Genomic DNA, 17,436 nt, shown 5'->3' on the forward strand with positions numbered 1-17,436 from the left:
GCTCCCGAGGCGGCTCTTATGTTTAGTGACACCAGCTGCCACGTTAATCCAAAGAAAGCCCTCGTGTGCTGCGTTCGTTCCATGATCGTGTCGTCTCAATGTAATCTCGCCCCACACACAAAAAAGCTTCATGTGAATGTAAACGTCAGTCAAGTCTTTATTCGTTCTTTTCCCAAATTCAAATTCAAACACAAACATTGTTTTGTTTGTCTTAAATGAACATATTTGTGCTTGTATCGGTAGTTTGACTCAAAAAGCCAAACTTGAATAATTGTTTGTCATTATTCCTCTACATTTTTTTTCTTTTGTAAATCTAATCGTGTTTTCACAAATGCTCACAGTTCACACCAGTGAACATTTACAAAGAGGGAGGTGACAAATTCCAGTTAATTGCAAATGTGGAGTTTGAAAAATATTCTTAATGTTAGCTTATGGAAAGACATTTATACAAAATGACATTTTCTTTTTTTAAATGTATCTTAAGGGTTATGTATCATTTTATGTGGTTACAGTGAGACTGCACTGTGGCGTTAGCGTTGGACTGCAGTGTATCCAACGCTACACGTTTGATAGTATACAATACTGCTGTTGGTACCAAATTCAAAGAGAAACAAAAATAATGGTCCAATAAAACTTAAATGTGGAAATGTAAAAAAAAAAATAATAAAATGTATGGAATAGCTCATCAGTACACTAAAATACAACTCTTTTTATACATTTAGTTTGTGTACAGTGAACCCCATATTTGCACAGGTTTGGGATCGAGCGATTATGGTTTTCTATTTTCCTTGTCACTTTTTTTTTTTTTTTTTTTTAACAGATTAACATTTCCTTTAATGGGGAAAGCTGATTTGGTTAACAGTGATACCTTGACTTACATGTGAGCCTGATAACGACTACCCCCCTTCCTCAATACAGTACACTTAATAACAAGCAGCAGTTTGGGCAGATTGTGAACATCAAATTAATCCTAACCCCCCCCCCCAAAAAAATATAATGTTTCTTTCCACTCTCCACGTTTTTCTTATGAAGATCCACTACTGGCTAAATGCTAACAACGAGCTAAATGCTAACCACTAGCTTAACGCCACACACAAGCCAAATGCTAACCAAATGCTAACTTAATGCTAACACGCAGGATAGAAAGATTAGCATTGTTGTTATCATCCTTCAAGCAATAGACACAAAATTTGAAAGACAATATAAAAACACACAATTAGATTTTTTTATCCTCTGTTATGTTAAATGACAAATTTTATTTGTTTTGACCGACTTCTTTCTATGTGTATGCATTATACTCCCCTCTGGTGGCCAAGGCTGTACACACCAGGAGGAGCTGCATCATGTCCATGTTATATTTTGTTTTAGGTTTTTATTGTATATTTTTATGAGTACAATATCATAGAATGTTATTTTTTTCATAATTTTCCATTCATTTCAATGGCAAAAAGTTGATTTGGGATGTTGAGTACGTTTTGAGTCGTGAACGCGGCCACGTGTAAGTCAAGGTAACAGCAAACGAATTCAAGTCGGGAGTTCGCTGTTACACCGCTGTCCAAAAAAGTGCGACCGTACACGTGACATCGTGACATGGTGACATGGTGACATCGTGACAAGCGCAGTCAACAGCAGGAGACCAAGTCCTAGTCCAGCTCGTCGTCTTTTGTTGTTGTTGTTGTTTTCACAGTCCCCAGTAGGGCGCCAGACTGCGGCGGTCCCTCTGGTAGACGTCCGGGATGGCCCCGTAGGGCGTCTGCACCATCTTGACCGAGTTCCTGCCGAAGAGCTTGCGCTCGTACTCGATGAGCTGGCGCCAGAAGCCGCCGTTGGGCCGGATGACGGGCCGGCGGGCCTTGACCCAGGCGTGGGCGTCGGCCAGCGACACGCGGTGGTACTTCATGAGGTAGGCCAGGCACAGCGAGGCGGAGCGGCTGACGCCGGCGGCGCAGTGCACCAGCACGGCGCCCCGCTTGCGGCCCACGCTGTGGATCTTGTCGGCCACGCCGTCGAAGTAGAGCGAGATGGGCGAGTGCGGCGCGTCGGCCAGCGGCACCTTCACGTACTCCACGTGCGGCCAGTTGAAGTTGGGCAGCTCCAGCGTGGCGTTGACCACGCACGTGATGCCCTTGGACAGGAGCAGGCCGCGGTTGGACGCCACGTTGCCGCGGCTCAGGAACAGGCCCGGCGTGATCTGGGCCATGCCGCCCTCGGGCGGCGGCCGGGGCACCGCCGGCGCCAAAGAGGAGCTCCGATGATGGCGGTGGTGGTTCTGGTGGGGCGGGAAGAAGCCTTGGCTGCGCGAAGCCATGGGCGAAGGCGACCGGATGTTTAACGGCAGAATCCCTCAGAGCGCAAAGTCATCGGCGACTCCTGGAAGACAACAAAACATCAGTCACGGCAGTCCCCATTCAAATGAATGCAAAAGTGATTCGACTGCCAGAAAGATGGTGGAAATTTCCACACTCTGACCACGAGGCGCTCGTAAGTGGACGCACCAGTCCAAAGTCCCCGTCCACATATTGGCAGTCAGGTCTGACTTTGAAAGAAAAAACAAAATCAATTCTGCCTTTCTCACTGTGATGTGCGCACACTCGCAAATGACAACGAGGCGCTCTAACGAGAAGAGAGAAAGAAGATATGAGAAAATGCATTCACTGAGCTAAAACATCTCACCGGGTTTTTCCATGCTGCTGTGACAACGAGGCGCTCTAAATTGGCTCGCAAGTCGGACTTATTTATTGATGAGTTCACCCTCCTGCTAACAACGAGGCGCTCTAAAGCAGCCACGCCAACAGAAAGGATGCTGCGTTTTCAGGGGAAGCGAGCTAGCTAGCTAACTGCACTTTGAGCTGGATAACCGCCGACGCAAATCACAGAACTCAAGTTGTTATTACAATAGGGGAGGGGCAACAAATGCTGAATTCCAAAGTGCAGTTTTAGCCACACCCCACAAAAAAATGTGCAAAACTGTACCTTTAAACATGTGTATGTATCCTTGAATTCTTGAAATGGAACGTGTCGATTAGAATGACGTTGCCCTCCACCAGGTGGCAGTCTAATCCATAATTGACGACGTTGCTTCAAGATTTTCAACTAACGCAGCATTGATGCTAGTTTCGGCAGCCCGTCTATGGTGGTTTGCATTGCGTGTTAGCATTAAGCTAGCAGACTTTCCTCGGTTATGTTGGTTCATGCCAAACGTGTAACTTCCTTTGTGTTCTGTTTAAAATTCAGCTGTGGAATGACCAGAAACAGCTTCAAACAGCAAAAAAAAAATAACAAAGCAGATCTTTTTTTCCCTTTTTGTCAGCGTCTTAATTTGCGGCGCATGCTTGCGTCTTGTTGCACATCAGCTGGCAGCTTTTTCAAAAGCGCTTTTCTTCAACGTGATCCGATTTAATCCTGATTTGTCGCTGCCGTCGACATGAAGACAGAACATTGCAGATGTTGCCGTGGCAACCTACAGACCACTATATACATTTATATTAGATGTGTGCTGGTTTCTCTGTTGTCTTCATCTCGTGTCACTTGCATTTTTTTTTTCAACAAGCGCGCGTTCAAGATTCCGAATAGGGTTCGCGTTCCGCTGGTGGCACAAGCTGGGAAACTCGAGCCAGCAGATGCAAAAGAAGATTGCGCAATGACTTTCCCTGGAATATCAGGAATAACGTTTGGGAATATTTTCGCTTGATTGACAATCTCGTCTGCAGGAGAGCAACTAAAATGGAACTGAGTGGAACGCAGAAAACTATGTTGGGGGTCCATATAGTATAGCAGGCCACTTCCTGGTTCACTCATTCACTTTGGATTCCACAGTCATAATTATGTTAGTTAAATGGCAAAAATAGATCAAATAAAATCAAATGACTCTTAAAATGTAAGTTTCAAGTTATGCTTCGGGTTTTAAATCAGGTTCTCTAGCAAAAGTCTGTCTTTCAAATTAGGACTTCAAGCCAGGGTTAAGTTTTCATGCATTCATTCAGGTAGCAATAATGCAATACATTTTTGTTTTTGGTCAAATGATAAATCGATGTATAAGTTCAGTTGTGTTTTGCAAATTTATTGTACAAAATATACCTTAGCTTAGCAAACCTACTTTTGTACGTTATTTTTCGAAAATTATTTTTAATTAAAGAGTCAAAAAAAAAAAAAAAAGTCCAGTGTTTTGCTTTTTCCCCAGATTATTATATTTAAATGCACAGTTGCAGGCAAACAAACCATGTTTGAAAGCCAGAAGTGTTGTTGCAAAAATGTCAATCGGCCACTCACCACTCGGAATGAAGAAGAAGAAGATGATGATGATGATGATGATGATGGTGACGTTTGTTCTTCAACGCAACGCGCACGCAGCGTCCACTCAGTCGGTGAAATCACGCCGAGGGGCGGCTGGGAAGCAATTTGGAAGGAGGAAGCAAGCGTGCTCGATGCGAGGTGCGCTTGACGACACGCCAACATGACGACAAAAGTCCACCGGCCGCACGCAAGGCGCTGACCGCCCGCCTTCTTCTTGCTCTGCTCCTCCCCTTTCTTGATGAGTGAGGAAACAACGGCGACACGCAGAGGACAAAATCGGTACTACAATATCCACCAGCCCCCCCCCCCTTTTTTTTACTTTTGTTTTAGCCCTCTTGTCGCTACGCTACCAGCACTAGCAACAATCCCCTGCAGGGGCCCCAAGCAAGAAGAAATCGGGTGCCAAGGCCGATATTCGTGGTATGCAGAGTACAGTACGTCATTTTAAAATGACACATTTTCATCTTCAATAAACAATTACAGTTAATTGGGCTTCATTCAAGTGACTTGTTTTCTTTTAGTTTGATTAATTTTAGTAAGAATAAGTGAGTCAGAAAACAGGAAAAATAAAATTACTCATTTCATGGTTGTTTAAAAAAAAAAAAAAAAAAAAAAAGCCTTACTATACATGGTCGTTTTTAAAAAAAAATGCAAATAAAAGCTTTACTGTAAATGGCCGTTTTAACTTACTAAACATTGTTTTAAAAAAAACAGACACCTTGCTATGCATGCTCATTTACAACAACAAAAATTAGCCTTACTATACATGGTCGTTTTTTGTTTTTGTTTTTTTTTAATAAAGGTTTTACTGCTACTCATGATCATAAAATAATAATCATAATAATACTAATAATAAATAATCCGCCTTGCCTTACATGGTTGTTTTAAAGAAAGAAAACAAAAATGTGACTTAGGAAAGTTTGAGACGTCAATTGTCGCTAATGTGAACGATATGCTGCTTGCGTCAAATCTGTTGGCCCCTCTGGGGGCCTCTGCTGGCTTAAGGGGCCCCAAGCAGCTGCCTTGCCTCATGGCAAACTACGCCACGTGCTATCTAAAACGAAGTGCTCGAGAAAAACAGACGAAACTTTGTCAAAGTCTGAAAAAATAAACAGTAACATTTTGGTTGCTGGGGGTTCCCTAACATTTGTTTAATAATAATAATAAACATTTTGAAACCCTAACCCTAGTTTAAAAATGCTACTTTTGAAAGCCTATCATGAGTTGAAAACTTCAGTTTCAAACTCCCAACCTTAGTTTCAAACCCGACTTTGAAAATGAAACCTTAACCCTAGTTTAAGACCAGATACTTTGAAATCTCAACCCTAAGTTTGAAACCCTAAACTTTATTTAAAAGCCTTATCTGAAAGTTAAAGAAAATTAAAATTCAAACTTTTTTTTTTTTAAAGAAAACGTAATCACAATTTTCAATGTAATGCTTCTCCTTTTGTCACAAGTTTGTCGGTTATTAGAGTGATGCAAAAAGGAACCAAATTATTTCGTTTTTTTTGTTTTTATTATTTCTACTTAAAATGCTGTATTTTAAAAATGTATTTAGTTCAAAGCATTTTAAAAATGAAGTGTAATTTGAATTAAAAAGAAAACATACGTTTTGTTTTCAATTTTTACTGCAAAAAAAAGTAACTGCATTTAAACAATAAATCATATCCAATGACTATCATGTATTTATGACAGAAAAAAGAAAAATATACTACAAGTTAACAGAAATCCTGATTCTACAAGTGTAAAAAAAAAAAAAATGTCACGAGTCAGACGCATTCTGGGCGATGACGTGCGTCGCCATGACGACAAGCACCTGCAGCCAGTCACGCCTGCTGACATTTAATTGACCTTGACGCTCCCGACGACAGTCACGTGACCGCTCTTCCACAAGCCCAATCGCATCCGAGGCATTCTGCTCTTGCGACTGAGAAGAGATATTCACATAGATCTTACAAAACAAATATGAGGTTAACTGTAACAGTTGTGTTGTGTGCCGGGGAAAGCTTGACTTTTAAAACATGCACACACAGTGACAAGACGGTTGCCATGGTGATCGATAAATATGGTCACTGACTCGATGCTCGACACACAAGGGGGGCATGAGTGGGAGGGAGGATTTGCTCTTCCAGCTTGGGGCGGCAATCTGGTGCAACGATGAGTGGGCATGACTGACGAGGTTATTAATAATAAGAAATAAATAAATAAATAAATAAAAAGGTAAAGCGGGCAGTACGCGTTGAAGTGGACTTGTGGGACAGGTCAACAACAGCAACTTTGATGAAAGAGTAAAAACATCAACACCCACTTCGAGGGTATTGGCCAGTTGGATGCACAAAATATGACCGACGTTGTTTGCTACGTCACAGAAACAAGGAAATGATGTCAAGTTTTGCTGCATGCTTTGAATGGGCGGGACATAAAAACTGCTTGGGAAAATAAACCCGACTAAAACTAGCAGGTTTAATGCAAGTTTTGTTTTTTACTAAGAGCAATGATGCAATGAAGTAAATATAATGCCCTCGCAAGTGGGCAAGGAGAGCTATCTATTTTGCATGGATATCTACTTGCGACAACACAAGTTTTTTGCTTCTGCTTCTCCAAAAAAAAAAAAAACAACAACTAATTTTTACATATTTATTTGTATTTTTCAGATAAAATATTGTTCACATGAACTGATTAAAAAATAATAATAAATAAATATTGAAAAAACACCAGTCTAAATGTTTAAGTTGTCTGGAATAAAATAGAAATTGAAGGGAGATGACAAACTTTTTAAAAATTGCCTAAAAATGTTCAAAAATTGACCATATAATGAACACTATCACACTGTTTTGTTTCCCTCCATCCGGACAAATTTCTTTGTTATTTATTTGGCCTAAAATGTCTTTTGACAGAAAAGGTTGCTGACCCCTGAGACAAGATTCCTATTTTTTTCCCTTATGTATTCACATGGAAAGCTTCCAATTGGGAATATTGACAATATTGCAATTCACAGGAATGATTGATTATGGAAACGTACAGAAAGTTTCCATCCATTTTGATCACCATCTTTTCATTGAATCAATTCCTCATTCATTGATTCCATAAAAGTTTCCAATTTGGAATGCTTCCAAATTTCTTCCCAAAGGAAATTTCCACCTGTATTGAGAGTCATCCTTCAATGTTGTCAGTGAATGTTTTATTTCAGTGTGTAAATTAAATTGCCATCCAAAGGAAAGTTTGCGATTGCGAATGATTTCCAAAATTGCCCATCTGAAATGTTACCGTGAACGTGAAAGTCACGAGCTCAAGAGTGTTCACGGAGGAGTTTTGGGAGCCAAGTTGAAGTCGGTCTGTTGCAGTGATCGTGACAAGTGACAAGTTATGCTGCAGCGATGACGTACGAGAAAGAGGAGAAGTGGCACGTGCACGCTAGGCCTTGGTGATGCAACCCTCCTTGATGAGGAAGTCGTAAATCTTGCGCGTCTTGTTGACGTCGATCTTGATGAGCGCTCGCGCCTGAGCCAGCCGCAGGCCGCCCTGACGCCGGCACTCGTTCAGCAGGGCCTGCTTGTACTCCAGGTACGCGCCGGGCACCAAGCGCACCACCTGGCACAACTGCAAGACAACGGCCGCACCTGACCGTCAATCACACCTTTCAAAAGTACAAAAAATGCTTTTCAAAAGTCGCCTTTGAGCGATCGTTCGTTCGGTCCTGGTTGAAAGCAAGGCTGACTCTTGCCAATGCAAACTCTGGCTTGAGCCGACGTCAAAAGTCTGTTTGGAACCTGAACTCGATCCTGCAAGCCTAAAAACATTTCTTCAAATCCAAACACTGGAAGAGAAATTGTCAAATTGTGTCTGCAGGACATAAACCAATTGATTTGTAATATGGCAGTATTATAGTTTTACATTTTTCATTTCATTCTTAGTGAGTAAGAAAATATTGAGTTTGCTTATTTTGCTGCATGAAAAATGTCATATTTTCTTTGGATCATAAAAACAGCATTTCTTTAGGTACTTGTTAAATATTCAGCATGATTTTCCAATATCGCGCAAGCCTTCCCTAAAGCCGAAAATGAAAAATGAACCCATTCTTCAAAGCCTAAAACACGACGTTGCTAATTTGAAAGACCAATTCAAAACCCGAATCTTGGTCAGGCTTCAAAATCCTAATTGGAAACATCAAAAATCAGAACTGTTTTCAAATCCTGATTCGAAAACCCAATCAGTTTAAAAGTAACAAACAAAACATTGAAAGCACAACTTCAGTTTGAAATCCGAACCTTGCTTTGAACGCAGCCTTCCTCATCACATCTTGATTTCAAACTCTCACCTTGATGTAACCCTAATTGGAAATCCGAAGCCTACTTGACTTGAATGTTTGTTTTTCGTTGCGTACCTCTTTCTCTCGCTCGTTGAGCTTCTCTGTGCCCGGCAGTCCGGTCAGGTTGAGGGGAGGCGCGCTGCGTCGGCCTGTCGCTATGGAGACAAACAGACGACAGACGACGAGACGTCAACACGACACGCTCGCTCGCGCTCGTTTTGGAATCTGCGCGAGCGCTCGTCTCATTTGCGCCGCTTCATTTGCCACATTCAACACGACAGACGCCAGCGACTCCAAATCGTTTCTACCTGACGTCGTGATGGCGGCGACAGCCGGTGCGATGCCAGCATCTCTGCAGTCGGGAGATTCAAAGCGACACGATTAATAAACATGCGCGCGCGCACGCAGAGTCGCAGTCGATTAGATCAAAACGGAGAGAAAAAGAATCGGCATAAAAGAAACAAGGCTTGTTTTGAAAACGGCGGCGAGCATACACGACGCGTACGCACGCACGTTCTCTGCGCGCGTCTTACATGGCGGCCTGCTTGCTGAGCCACTGCTGGCACGCTCGTCCGTCCCGGATGTACTGCAAGACGTCGCACAACATGGTCCTCTTGCGACGCTCGTCCTCGCGCAGACGCTTGGCGCGCTCGTACACTTTGGCGCCTTGCCCATGAAAAACAAAAACAAAACCAAAGATCGGCACTCGTTTGAACGGCAGTCGCCAACGAGCGTGCGCCGACGCATCGTCCGGCCTGGCCTGGGACTCACTGCAGAAAGACTTGATCCCGGCCTTGCGGTACTCCTGCAGCCTGCGGATCTCGCGACGCAGCTCAAACTCCACTGCAAGGTAAACCCACAACAAACACAGAAGAGCGGATGGATTCATGCAATCATGTGAGGAGATCCCGAAAATATGTTTTCATCACGGTCAACGTGCGTCCAAAAACCCCCCGCACATTTCTCAACGTTCCAAATGTGGTGCATCACAATCAGAATGTAATTTATGCCGAAATTGCGTGAAAGGATTTTGAACTGTCGCTGAACTGGAATGTTGTGGAAAGGCCTGTCAAAATGAGTGCGTTCATTTTCAGTTCATTTAAAGTTCCTTTAATGCCACTCTTTTTTTTTTTTTTTTAAACCGCAATTAACTCATTTGCTCCCAAAAACGTATAAATACGTTCTATTTTAAATATTACCATGACCCCAAAGACGTATTTATACGTTTTTTTATGCTAGATAGAAGGCTTTGATGCAGCCTGTGAACAGAATGCTTCAAGCAATGGTAGTTATTACAAAAACGGCCAGCAGGTAGCAGCAGAGTAATGTGGAATAATAATAATAATAATAATAATCAAGTTTTGGGGTCCATAAAATCATCGGACGGTGACGATACTGACGCGCGTGACTCTCGATGAATTTGTCGTGCTCGACGGGTCCGCTGACTCGTGCGAATCGTCTCATGATGTCATAGAGATCCTGAACCTCCTTCGGGTAGCAATGCTCCAGGACTGCGAAAGACAAACGCGACAGACACAGACACAAACGTTGAATGAAGGCAACGACAATCGCACCTCATTTCGTTTCGTTTTAAAGTGAAGCTGCAAAAATGTCAGGAAGAGCCTGCTAGAACACGTCCAGTTTATTTGGGCTTAATCAGTCGCATTTTAAATGGCGGCCTCACGATCGGCCACCTCGGAGCTTGTTTGTCTCCAAACTGAGGAAGACGGCCGAGGAAAGCTGCTGAGGGGGCGTCGGCGTGGCGAGGAGGTGTGTGCGTGTGCGTGTGCGTGTGCGTGGGCCTCTCAGGCTCGGGTATCAACACGCACACACCTGAGCGCGCGCACGCACAATCTCTGACAGTCTCCATGACGACCGTTCAGCAGCTCGCCAGCTAGCGCAACTCGTCTTTTGTCTCCAGAGGGCTGCGAGAGATAAGGAGTGACGCCATTTTGTAGTGGGGGGGGGCAGACATGAATAAATGATAAGCGCACAAGTTGAACCTCCGCCAACCAATCGCGCACACGTCACGTCGCATCTTACGAGCGTCGTGCGACATCACGCGTTGGCTCGTTGACGCTGCGGCTTGGAAGCTTGTCGCCATAGCAACTGTGCGTGTGCGTGTGTCAGAGGTCAACTCACTCTGGAATTTGCGCATGTTGATGAGTCCGTGATCGCGAATAATCCTGGAAAAAAAAAAAAGACAGAATTATGGAATTTTGTCACTGTAGTGTGTTATGAACAAACAAAACTCAAAACAGCAGCAACATGTCGACGAGATTGTTTGGAGTTGATGAATAACAGGCAAGATTGATCATATAACATGCACAAAAAAAAATGTATTTGAAAAATGAGAAATGTTCGTGCAGTGAATGACGGCTACCAAGTTAAAAAGTCAGAAAACTTCTTCACAGTGCGTTAAATAAACAGATAGTTAAACTCTTTGTCAGTCTTGTTTTTCTTGTTACAATAGACCACAGCATACTCACGGTTAGCAATATTTAAAGATTCATATATATTTTTTTATTTATGGAAGCGTATTGCATTCAATTGGGGGGAAAAAAAAATGTTTTTCTGACAAATTTTTGGGGGGAGCTTTGTTTTTTTTTCTGTCATAAAAAAAATAAAAAATATTCCAAAAACAGGGAAAAATATTATTCAGAAAAACAGAAAAGAAATATTCCAAAAACAGAAAAAGATATTCAGAAAAACAGAAAAAAAATACTAAAAAAAAACAAAGCTCCCCCCAAAAAATAGTCAGAAAAATAGGAGTTTTTTTTCCAAATGAATGCAATACACTTCCGTATAAATTAACTATTTTTAAAAAAAAATTTCTTTGTGTGCGTGTGGAAAATGCCCATTTTTTTGGATAAATGTTTGGGTTTTTAAATGATCTGATTTTTCCTCTCCAATGCATTACAGTGGTGCCAATAATAATATGCGGATTTTCGCTTTTCACAGGCTTTTCCAGTTTGAGGAGCACAAAAAGATTATTTACAGTCAAAGTGGCTGTTTTGCTTGAGATGTTTGTTTTCACAGAACCTCCTTTTTAGACGCTTTATGGTCAAAAACTTGTTTTTGGCTAATCAACCCACGTTCTACCGATTATTAAATGACAGAAACAGTAGAAACAAACTTTTTCTGTGGGTCTCGAAAGATTAGGCAAAATTCTATGAAACAGCTGCCAATACGGTTTAAAAAATAAAATAAAAAAATAAAATAAACTGGTTTGAAAACGACTTGAGGTCAACAAGTCAATCAAAAGTCGCATCCCGAAAGTGTTGATGGGGTTCCTGAATCTTATTGCACTTTTATGGGAAAAATCATTCCAGTTTTGTTTTGACTTTGTGATTGGTGCATGGATATTGAAATAAAAATGAAAATGAAAATAGACGTTTGTGATGCCAAGGATGCCACCTAGTGACAAAGTGGCGTCATCGACTGGCGCGAGGGCCAACCTACTTCTTCCTTCGCTGTCGCTCTTTTAATCTTGAATGATAGATATCCACCACAGCCAGCTTGAGTGCTGAAACATAAGCAAACAATATCACGTGTCACAATATCATGTGCAAAGATGTCACTAACGTGCGACTAAACATGTTGAAAACAAATCATCCGATTCGAGTCACACTTCAAATGTATGTACAAAATGCTTTTTCCTTTACAAATGTACTGGGTGCGGCTTATAATCTGGTGCGGTTTATAGTCCAGCAATTACGGTAACTGTGGCAACGGCGCATGCGTGGTTGTTGATCCCTCTGCGAGCGCTACCCACCGCGCAGGATGTCGGAGTCATCGTCCACAAAGTCGATGTCTTTCAGATCCCATTCCGCATAGTTGTCAAACTCCTGCGTGTCCAGAGAGAGAGCGACAGCTCATTATTAGTAGTAGCAGATTATTCATCTGGATTGATGCGCACACATTTGACAAGAATGTCATTAAACGTTCGGATGAGTCATTTCCTCGTGTGGACTCACTCCATCAATTGGACTCCAACAAGTCACTTTCTTGCTCCAATTCAATTCCTCACCTCCATGAAGTCAGCTCTGGCCGGCATGTATCCCGCCATGTCCCTGGACAGCACCGAGTCAAACGTGGGCCGAGGCGGGTCTTCGGTCGCTGTCGGATTCAATCAGAATTAGGAACGCTATTACTTTTATAGTCACTCACTTTCTGCCACCCGGAAGTGCCTACTAGGGCTGGGTTTTAAAAATCTAATAATCAATATCAAATTGATTTTCCTTTTCAAGCCTGATATTGATTAATAAAACCATGAATCAATTATTTTAATATCTGTTTTTCCCATAAATTTATAACAAAATAGAAATTTAAAGGGTGAGCTTTTTTTTTTTTTGTTGTTGATATTTTTAGACCAGTTCAGGGTGTGCCCGAAGCCAGCTGAGATAGGCTCCAGCACCACTCAATCACTTGAGGAAATTAGAATGAATACCCAGCCGAAGCGCCTATTTCTTCACAAACATTATACAAAGTTGTTGCCCCAAAAAAAAAGGCACCGGTGTGGTGTCACTGACGTTTAAACGGAATGGCGCCGTCGGCGAAGCGAGCGTCTTTGGTCTTGCGCAGGCCGAGCAGCGTGGAGGAGAAGAGAGGATTGTTGATGAAGTTCTTCATGTAGTGAGTCTCGCACTCCTCCTTGCTTTTGCTGCGCATCTGGTAGGCCACGTCCTGCCTGGCGAGTTACACGTACGTCAACAATAGTCAAGAAGAAGGAAACGCGAGCGTTGGGATGTGCTCGGACCCGAGGCAGGTATCGCTATTGGGCCGATAGCGGCCTTATTCCCATGTATCGGCAACTCGTCATACTGACAATCATGGCTAATGTATGTATTTCATTTTTGATTGACTTTCTGGATGGCAGACAAAACGTTTCTCCGTGAATTGCATCCTTCACGATCCACTCTTGAATTTTCCTAACCTTTCGTCGTCAACAATTCTCAATCCTTTACTGACCAGTTGCCAAATCCGCAATCCATCACAGCCTCAAGCAGAGCCATCTCCTCCTGCGCCGTCCAGCTGGGCTCCAGAACGGGGAAGTCTGACGTCTGGAGGAACAACATTCAACGTTACTCCAACTGACGTGTGCGCATTATTTCTAGTGTTGACTTCTCGAGAACAACGTAGCGGTTGTCATGAGTAACTGCTGAGAGGAGCAACTGCACTTGTTTTGTTTTGATCCCCCCCCCCCCACACTCACACAAATTATTGGACACATAAACATATCACACGCAATTATTTTTGTTCTTCTTGCTTACATACATTACTGAAACACTCACACAAACTACTAAAAAGCTTTCACACTGACAAAGCTGAAATGCATATTTCAGTAGTTTGCTTGTGTGATTGTTTCAGTTGTGTGTGAGCAAAAATCTTTTCAGTGATGTGCACTTTTCAATAGTTTGTATGAGTGTTTCAGTAGTGTGGCAAGAGCATTTTAGTAGTGCATGTGGAAAACTTTCAGTACTCGAGGTCATCCAGAATCCCGTCCCTGACGGCCCCTCCAAATTTACCATGATTTCATACTTGTGATCACTTTGATGTTTCTTGTATTCGAAGCCTCGAGTGAAACACTGGGGAGAAAAAAATAGAAAGAGAGGCAGTTTAAGGGGATTTATTAGGCATCCAGAAGAACTTCTTTACCTGGAGTGGACAAATTGTCACCTGGAGGCAAAGCAGGAAAGGTGAAGGTCCACATTCCGCACACTTGATGTAAGGCTCGGTGAGGTACGACGAGCAGCCTCTGCATGGCGGCTTATCGAAGGGGTCGTCTGAAGGGAACATGCACATGCGCATTGCACACAACATCCACAGAAAATTTACCCCAAAAAAGTGAGTTGGCAGTCAAAGTGGGCATACTACTGTTTAACAAATCATAACTGCAATAACGTAATGACAAACATTTGTAGTCAAATAAACTAGTATACTTGTTGCAGCTGTTTTGCCTCAAATATTGGTAAATTAAGATATTTTCTTCTTTTTTTTTGGTTCATTTAATGCAAATGAACAAGATTATTTTCTAGGGCGCACATGAACCACAAATTGACTTATGAAGTAAATAACACTAACCCCAATGCTTCTTTTCTTTTTTCTTTTTAAACCATGAGGCAACTATGTTTTAGGGCTAACAGTGTGGAGATGATTGCAGATTTTACAGCCCCTTTACGAGCGATTAGCGAGCTGTGCTAAGGCTACCTAACAAGGAGCATAAAACGCCTTGAAGACCACCAAATAATTTCGAAAAAGAAGAATAACGAAATTGGGTTTTAGCGACCCCCTTTCAGGTAAAACATAAGCTACTCAATATCAATAGCAATATCAGTTGTCGCCGTACGATAACGTTAGCATCATAATGCTAACTCTGTTGTCGTGCGATGTAACGACTACAACACGGTTAACATGACTCGGATAACAATTTAACTTACTTCCAAAGGAAGAAAGATGATCCATGTAACTTTGCTAGGGATTGGTATTCAATCTGAGGGGGGTAAATTACACTGAAAAGAGGCGTGATCGTTTTTTTTCTCGGCTCGGCAGTCGGCACGTCGCCCTGGTGTTAGATTCCTCAGTCCAAACTAGTCGAGAACAGAACGCAAGCCAGTCAGATTGTAGCGTGTGTCACCTTTTACATTTGCAGGATTTCTTCCTCCTCGCCCAAGTGAATTGCGAAAGGTTAGAATTTACAAGTTATGACACAACATCCACGGGAACTTTATACATCTAACAGTCTGTTTATCACAGAGGCCACCAAAAACAGTTGATGTTTAGGCTTTGTTCGTGTCGACAAACATAAACACCATATCTGCAAAAGATGGTTTTGCCCATGTTGAATTTTAATTGTCTTGCCAATGAACCGACATACATTTAACTTTTCTCCGAAGACACCAGCCAGCCATTAAGATCTTTCGTTTTACTTTTATTTATGTTACTACAAATTCACAGGGAATAGAAATATTAAACTTACAAGTAAAAATGCTGACTATGCCCAAAAACTCCATTCTGAACAGCAGACCACAAGCAGCGAATATATGAACAGCATTATATATATATTAATCTCATAAACCTCTTGTCATTAACATTGTTAATCAGGGGAGAGCGCGAACGCAGTCCCCCACTACCAGAAATTATGCAGTCGAGATTCCCACATTTGGGGAATTCGCAGGGGTCAGCACAACCGGAGTGCAATGGTTGAGCCTCACCCTGGGTGAACCACCTTCTTGATCATGGTATCTCCCCTGCCAGGTAAGTATGAGTTGAACGCGTCGGCCAGGCCAAAGTCTTAAGCACACGCACCATCTTCAGTGACGGGCTCAACTGCGGAACACACATACACACACTTAATGGATGAGGTAGGACTCGTTCAACTGTTTCAGTAGTACATTTGAGCCATTAGATCAGCTAAAGCATTTTGAATTGGTTGAAAGTGAATGTTCAAAGAGATTCCCATAATGCATTACTGCATTTTCACAAAGCCCGGAAATGCGTATTCACCGGGACCTAAACTTCCGGTCCTTCATGTTTGCCGAAAATCACATTTTCCGACGAAGTATTCCCGGCGACATGATTGAAATGGGATTGTACCTATTTTGTTTGTATTTGAAAGTTTAAAAAAAAAAAATGAAATTAATCAAGGATCGGATTGGCCGGTGTCGGTACTAGATGTGATCGGGCGCCAGATTGTATCGGGGTCGTGAGGGTGAAACTCACTTCCTGTTTCTTTTTGTGAACAGAATTAAACGGTGCTGACCTAGTCGTGTATCACATACACTGTTTAGCTACACTTGTCACTTAAACGCATAAATTACAATAAGAAGAAAGGTAGGCAAAATAAAATGTCCTAACTAGCACAACCCAACGTAAAGAGAAACAATAGTAAGTAAATGCGATTAGGATTGTCATTTGTATTTGATTTAGACATTTAGAGGGGGTGCACCGTTCCTGGAGATACTGCAATACCAGGTCGATGCGTGGAGTGGACGGAGCAAGCCCCTATTCCATCTCCCAGTTCCAAAAATCAATTTAATATATGGTCCCCGGGTAGGGGACGTATCAGATATTAAACTGATAAGAACAGATACTACACTTGATCTTAGCCAAAAGGCCGAGAAGCGATAACTTGAGACATCCACTGAGGAACATTTCAACCCCGACAGCACGAGCTACAGAGACGGTGACAATTTGACAAATGTCAAATAGCGACAACAACACACATTTACAAGCAAGAAAATAACATTAAACATATTAAGTAATAGTGATATCATAAGTGTTGTTTGCCAGGCATATAACTTGTATGTAACATAAAAAATGCCGACCATTTTTTTAGGTACCGTCTGTCATGTGACCCACGGTGGTCCAATAGAAAATCTATATGAAACGTATCACTTTTAATGCCATCTCAATGTTCTTAACAAGTATATGTCCCAGTGAGTACGTTTCAAGAATATTATAGACGCATTACGGACCGTAATAGGATATTTGTGTTTGCTATTTTAGCGACATTTGATGAAATTGTTATTATTCATCAAATTACTTCCTGTTTCCTGTTTATCAACTGACAGGTATTTCTAGAGCGCCATCACTACAGTGGAGGTGAACTACACGCACACGCAATCGCTTTGCTCCTTCCGTGAGCTAAATAAAAAATATTAGCATTTCAGTCCGTCAAATGGTTAGCGTTACTAATGAATTGTAATCAGAAAAATCCAGTCTTGACCACTCGTTTCCAGTACTTACAGCATGTAACATTTAGGGGGGGGCATAAATAAATAAAGCAATTATATTTGTTATCAAGTGTAACTTGAATCATACTCGTGTAGATA

General features: G+C 42.0%; 2 protein-coding genes and 2 non-coding genes across 6 annotated transcripts; all 4 read right to left on the bottom strand.

Moving 5' to 3' along the window:
* Window positions 1–1,232: 1,232 nt before the first annotated feature.
* On the bottom strand, window positions 1,233–4,510 carry dusp14 (dual specificity phosphatase 14). The gene is made up of 2 exons (XM_077542044.1): window positions 4,270–4,510; window positions 1,233–2,370 (listed from the first exon to the last, which is right to left on the bottom strand). The coding sequence occupies exon 2, from the start codon at window positions 2,306–2,308 to the stop codon at window positions 1,682–1,684; it is 627 nt and encodes a 208-aa protein (XP_077398170.1). The 5' UTR covers window positions 2,309–2,370; window positions 4,270–4,510; the 3' UTR covers window positions 1,233–1,681.
* Window positions 4,511–7,246: 2,736 nt separating this feature from the next.
* On the bottom strand, window positions 7,247–16,064 carry tada2a (transcriptional adaptor 2A). Of its 3 annotated transcripts, none has more exons than XM_077540173.1 (15): window positions 15,817–16,064; window positions 14,282–14,388; window positions 14,131–14,190; window positions 13,574–13,665; window positions 13,135–13,292; window positions 12,633–12,721; window positions 12,378–12,450; window positions 12,065–12,128; window positions 10,745–10,788; window positions 10,003–10,113; window positions 9,374–9,445; window positions 9,136–9,268; window positions 8,911–8,954; window positions 8,678–8,757; window positions 7,247–7,893 (listed from the first exon to the last, which is right to left on the bottom strand). In XM_077540173.1, exons 3-15 carry the CDS (start codon window positions 14,131–14,133, stop codon window positions 7,708–7,710), a joined length of 1,149 nt encoding a protein of 382 aa, XP_077396299.1. In that variant the 5' UTR covers window positions 14,134–14,190; window positions 14,282–14,388; window positions 15,817–16,064; the 3' UTR covers window positions 7,247–7,707. The 3 variants fall into 3 exon arrangements, with proteins under 3 accessions (XP_077396299.1, XP_077396296.1, XP_077396297.1); XM_077540170.1 differs by lacking the exon at window positions 15,817–16,064 and adding an exon at window positions 15,043–15,215 and having other exon boundaries at window positions 14,261–14,388; XM_077540171.1 differs by lacking the exon at window positions 15,817–16,064 and adding an exon at window positions 15,043–15,213.
* Window positions 15,704–15,867, bottom strand: LOC144000491 (U1 spliceosomal RNA). The gene has a single exon (XR_013278262.1). It is a non-coding gene; the product is annotated as a U1 spliceosomal RNA (small nuclear RNA).
* Window positions 16,065–16,539: 475 nt separating the features above from the next.
* On the bottom strand, window positions 16,540–16,730 carry LOC144000481 (U2 spliceosomal RNA). Its single transcript, XR_013278252.1, has one exon. It is a non-coding gene; the product is annotated as a U2 spliceosomal RNA (small nuclear RNA).
* Window positions 16,731–17,436: the final 706 nt, after the last annotated feature.

Source organism: Festucalex cinctus, chromosome 13, assembly GCF_051991245.1.
Source record: "Festucalex cinctus isolate MCC-2025b chromosome 13, RoL_Fcin_1.0, whole genome shotgun sequence".
In the NCBI taxonomy this organism is placed as follows: domain Eukaryota; kingdom Metazoa; phylum Chordata; class Actinopteri; order Syngnathiformes; family Syngnathidae; genus Festucalex; species Festucalex cinctus.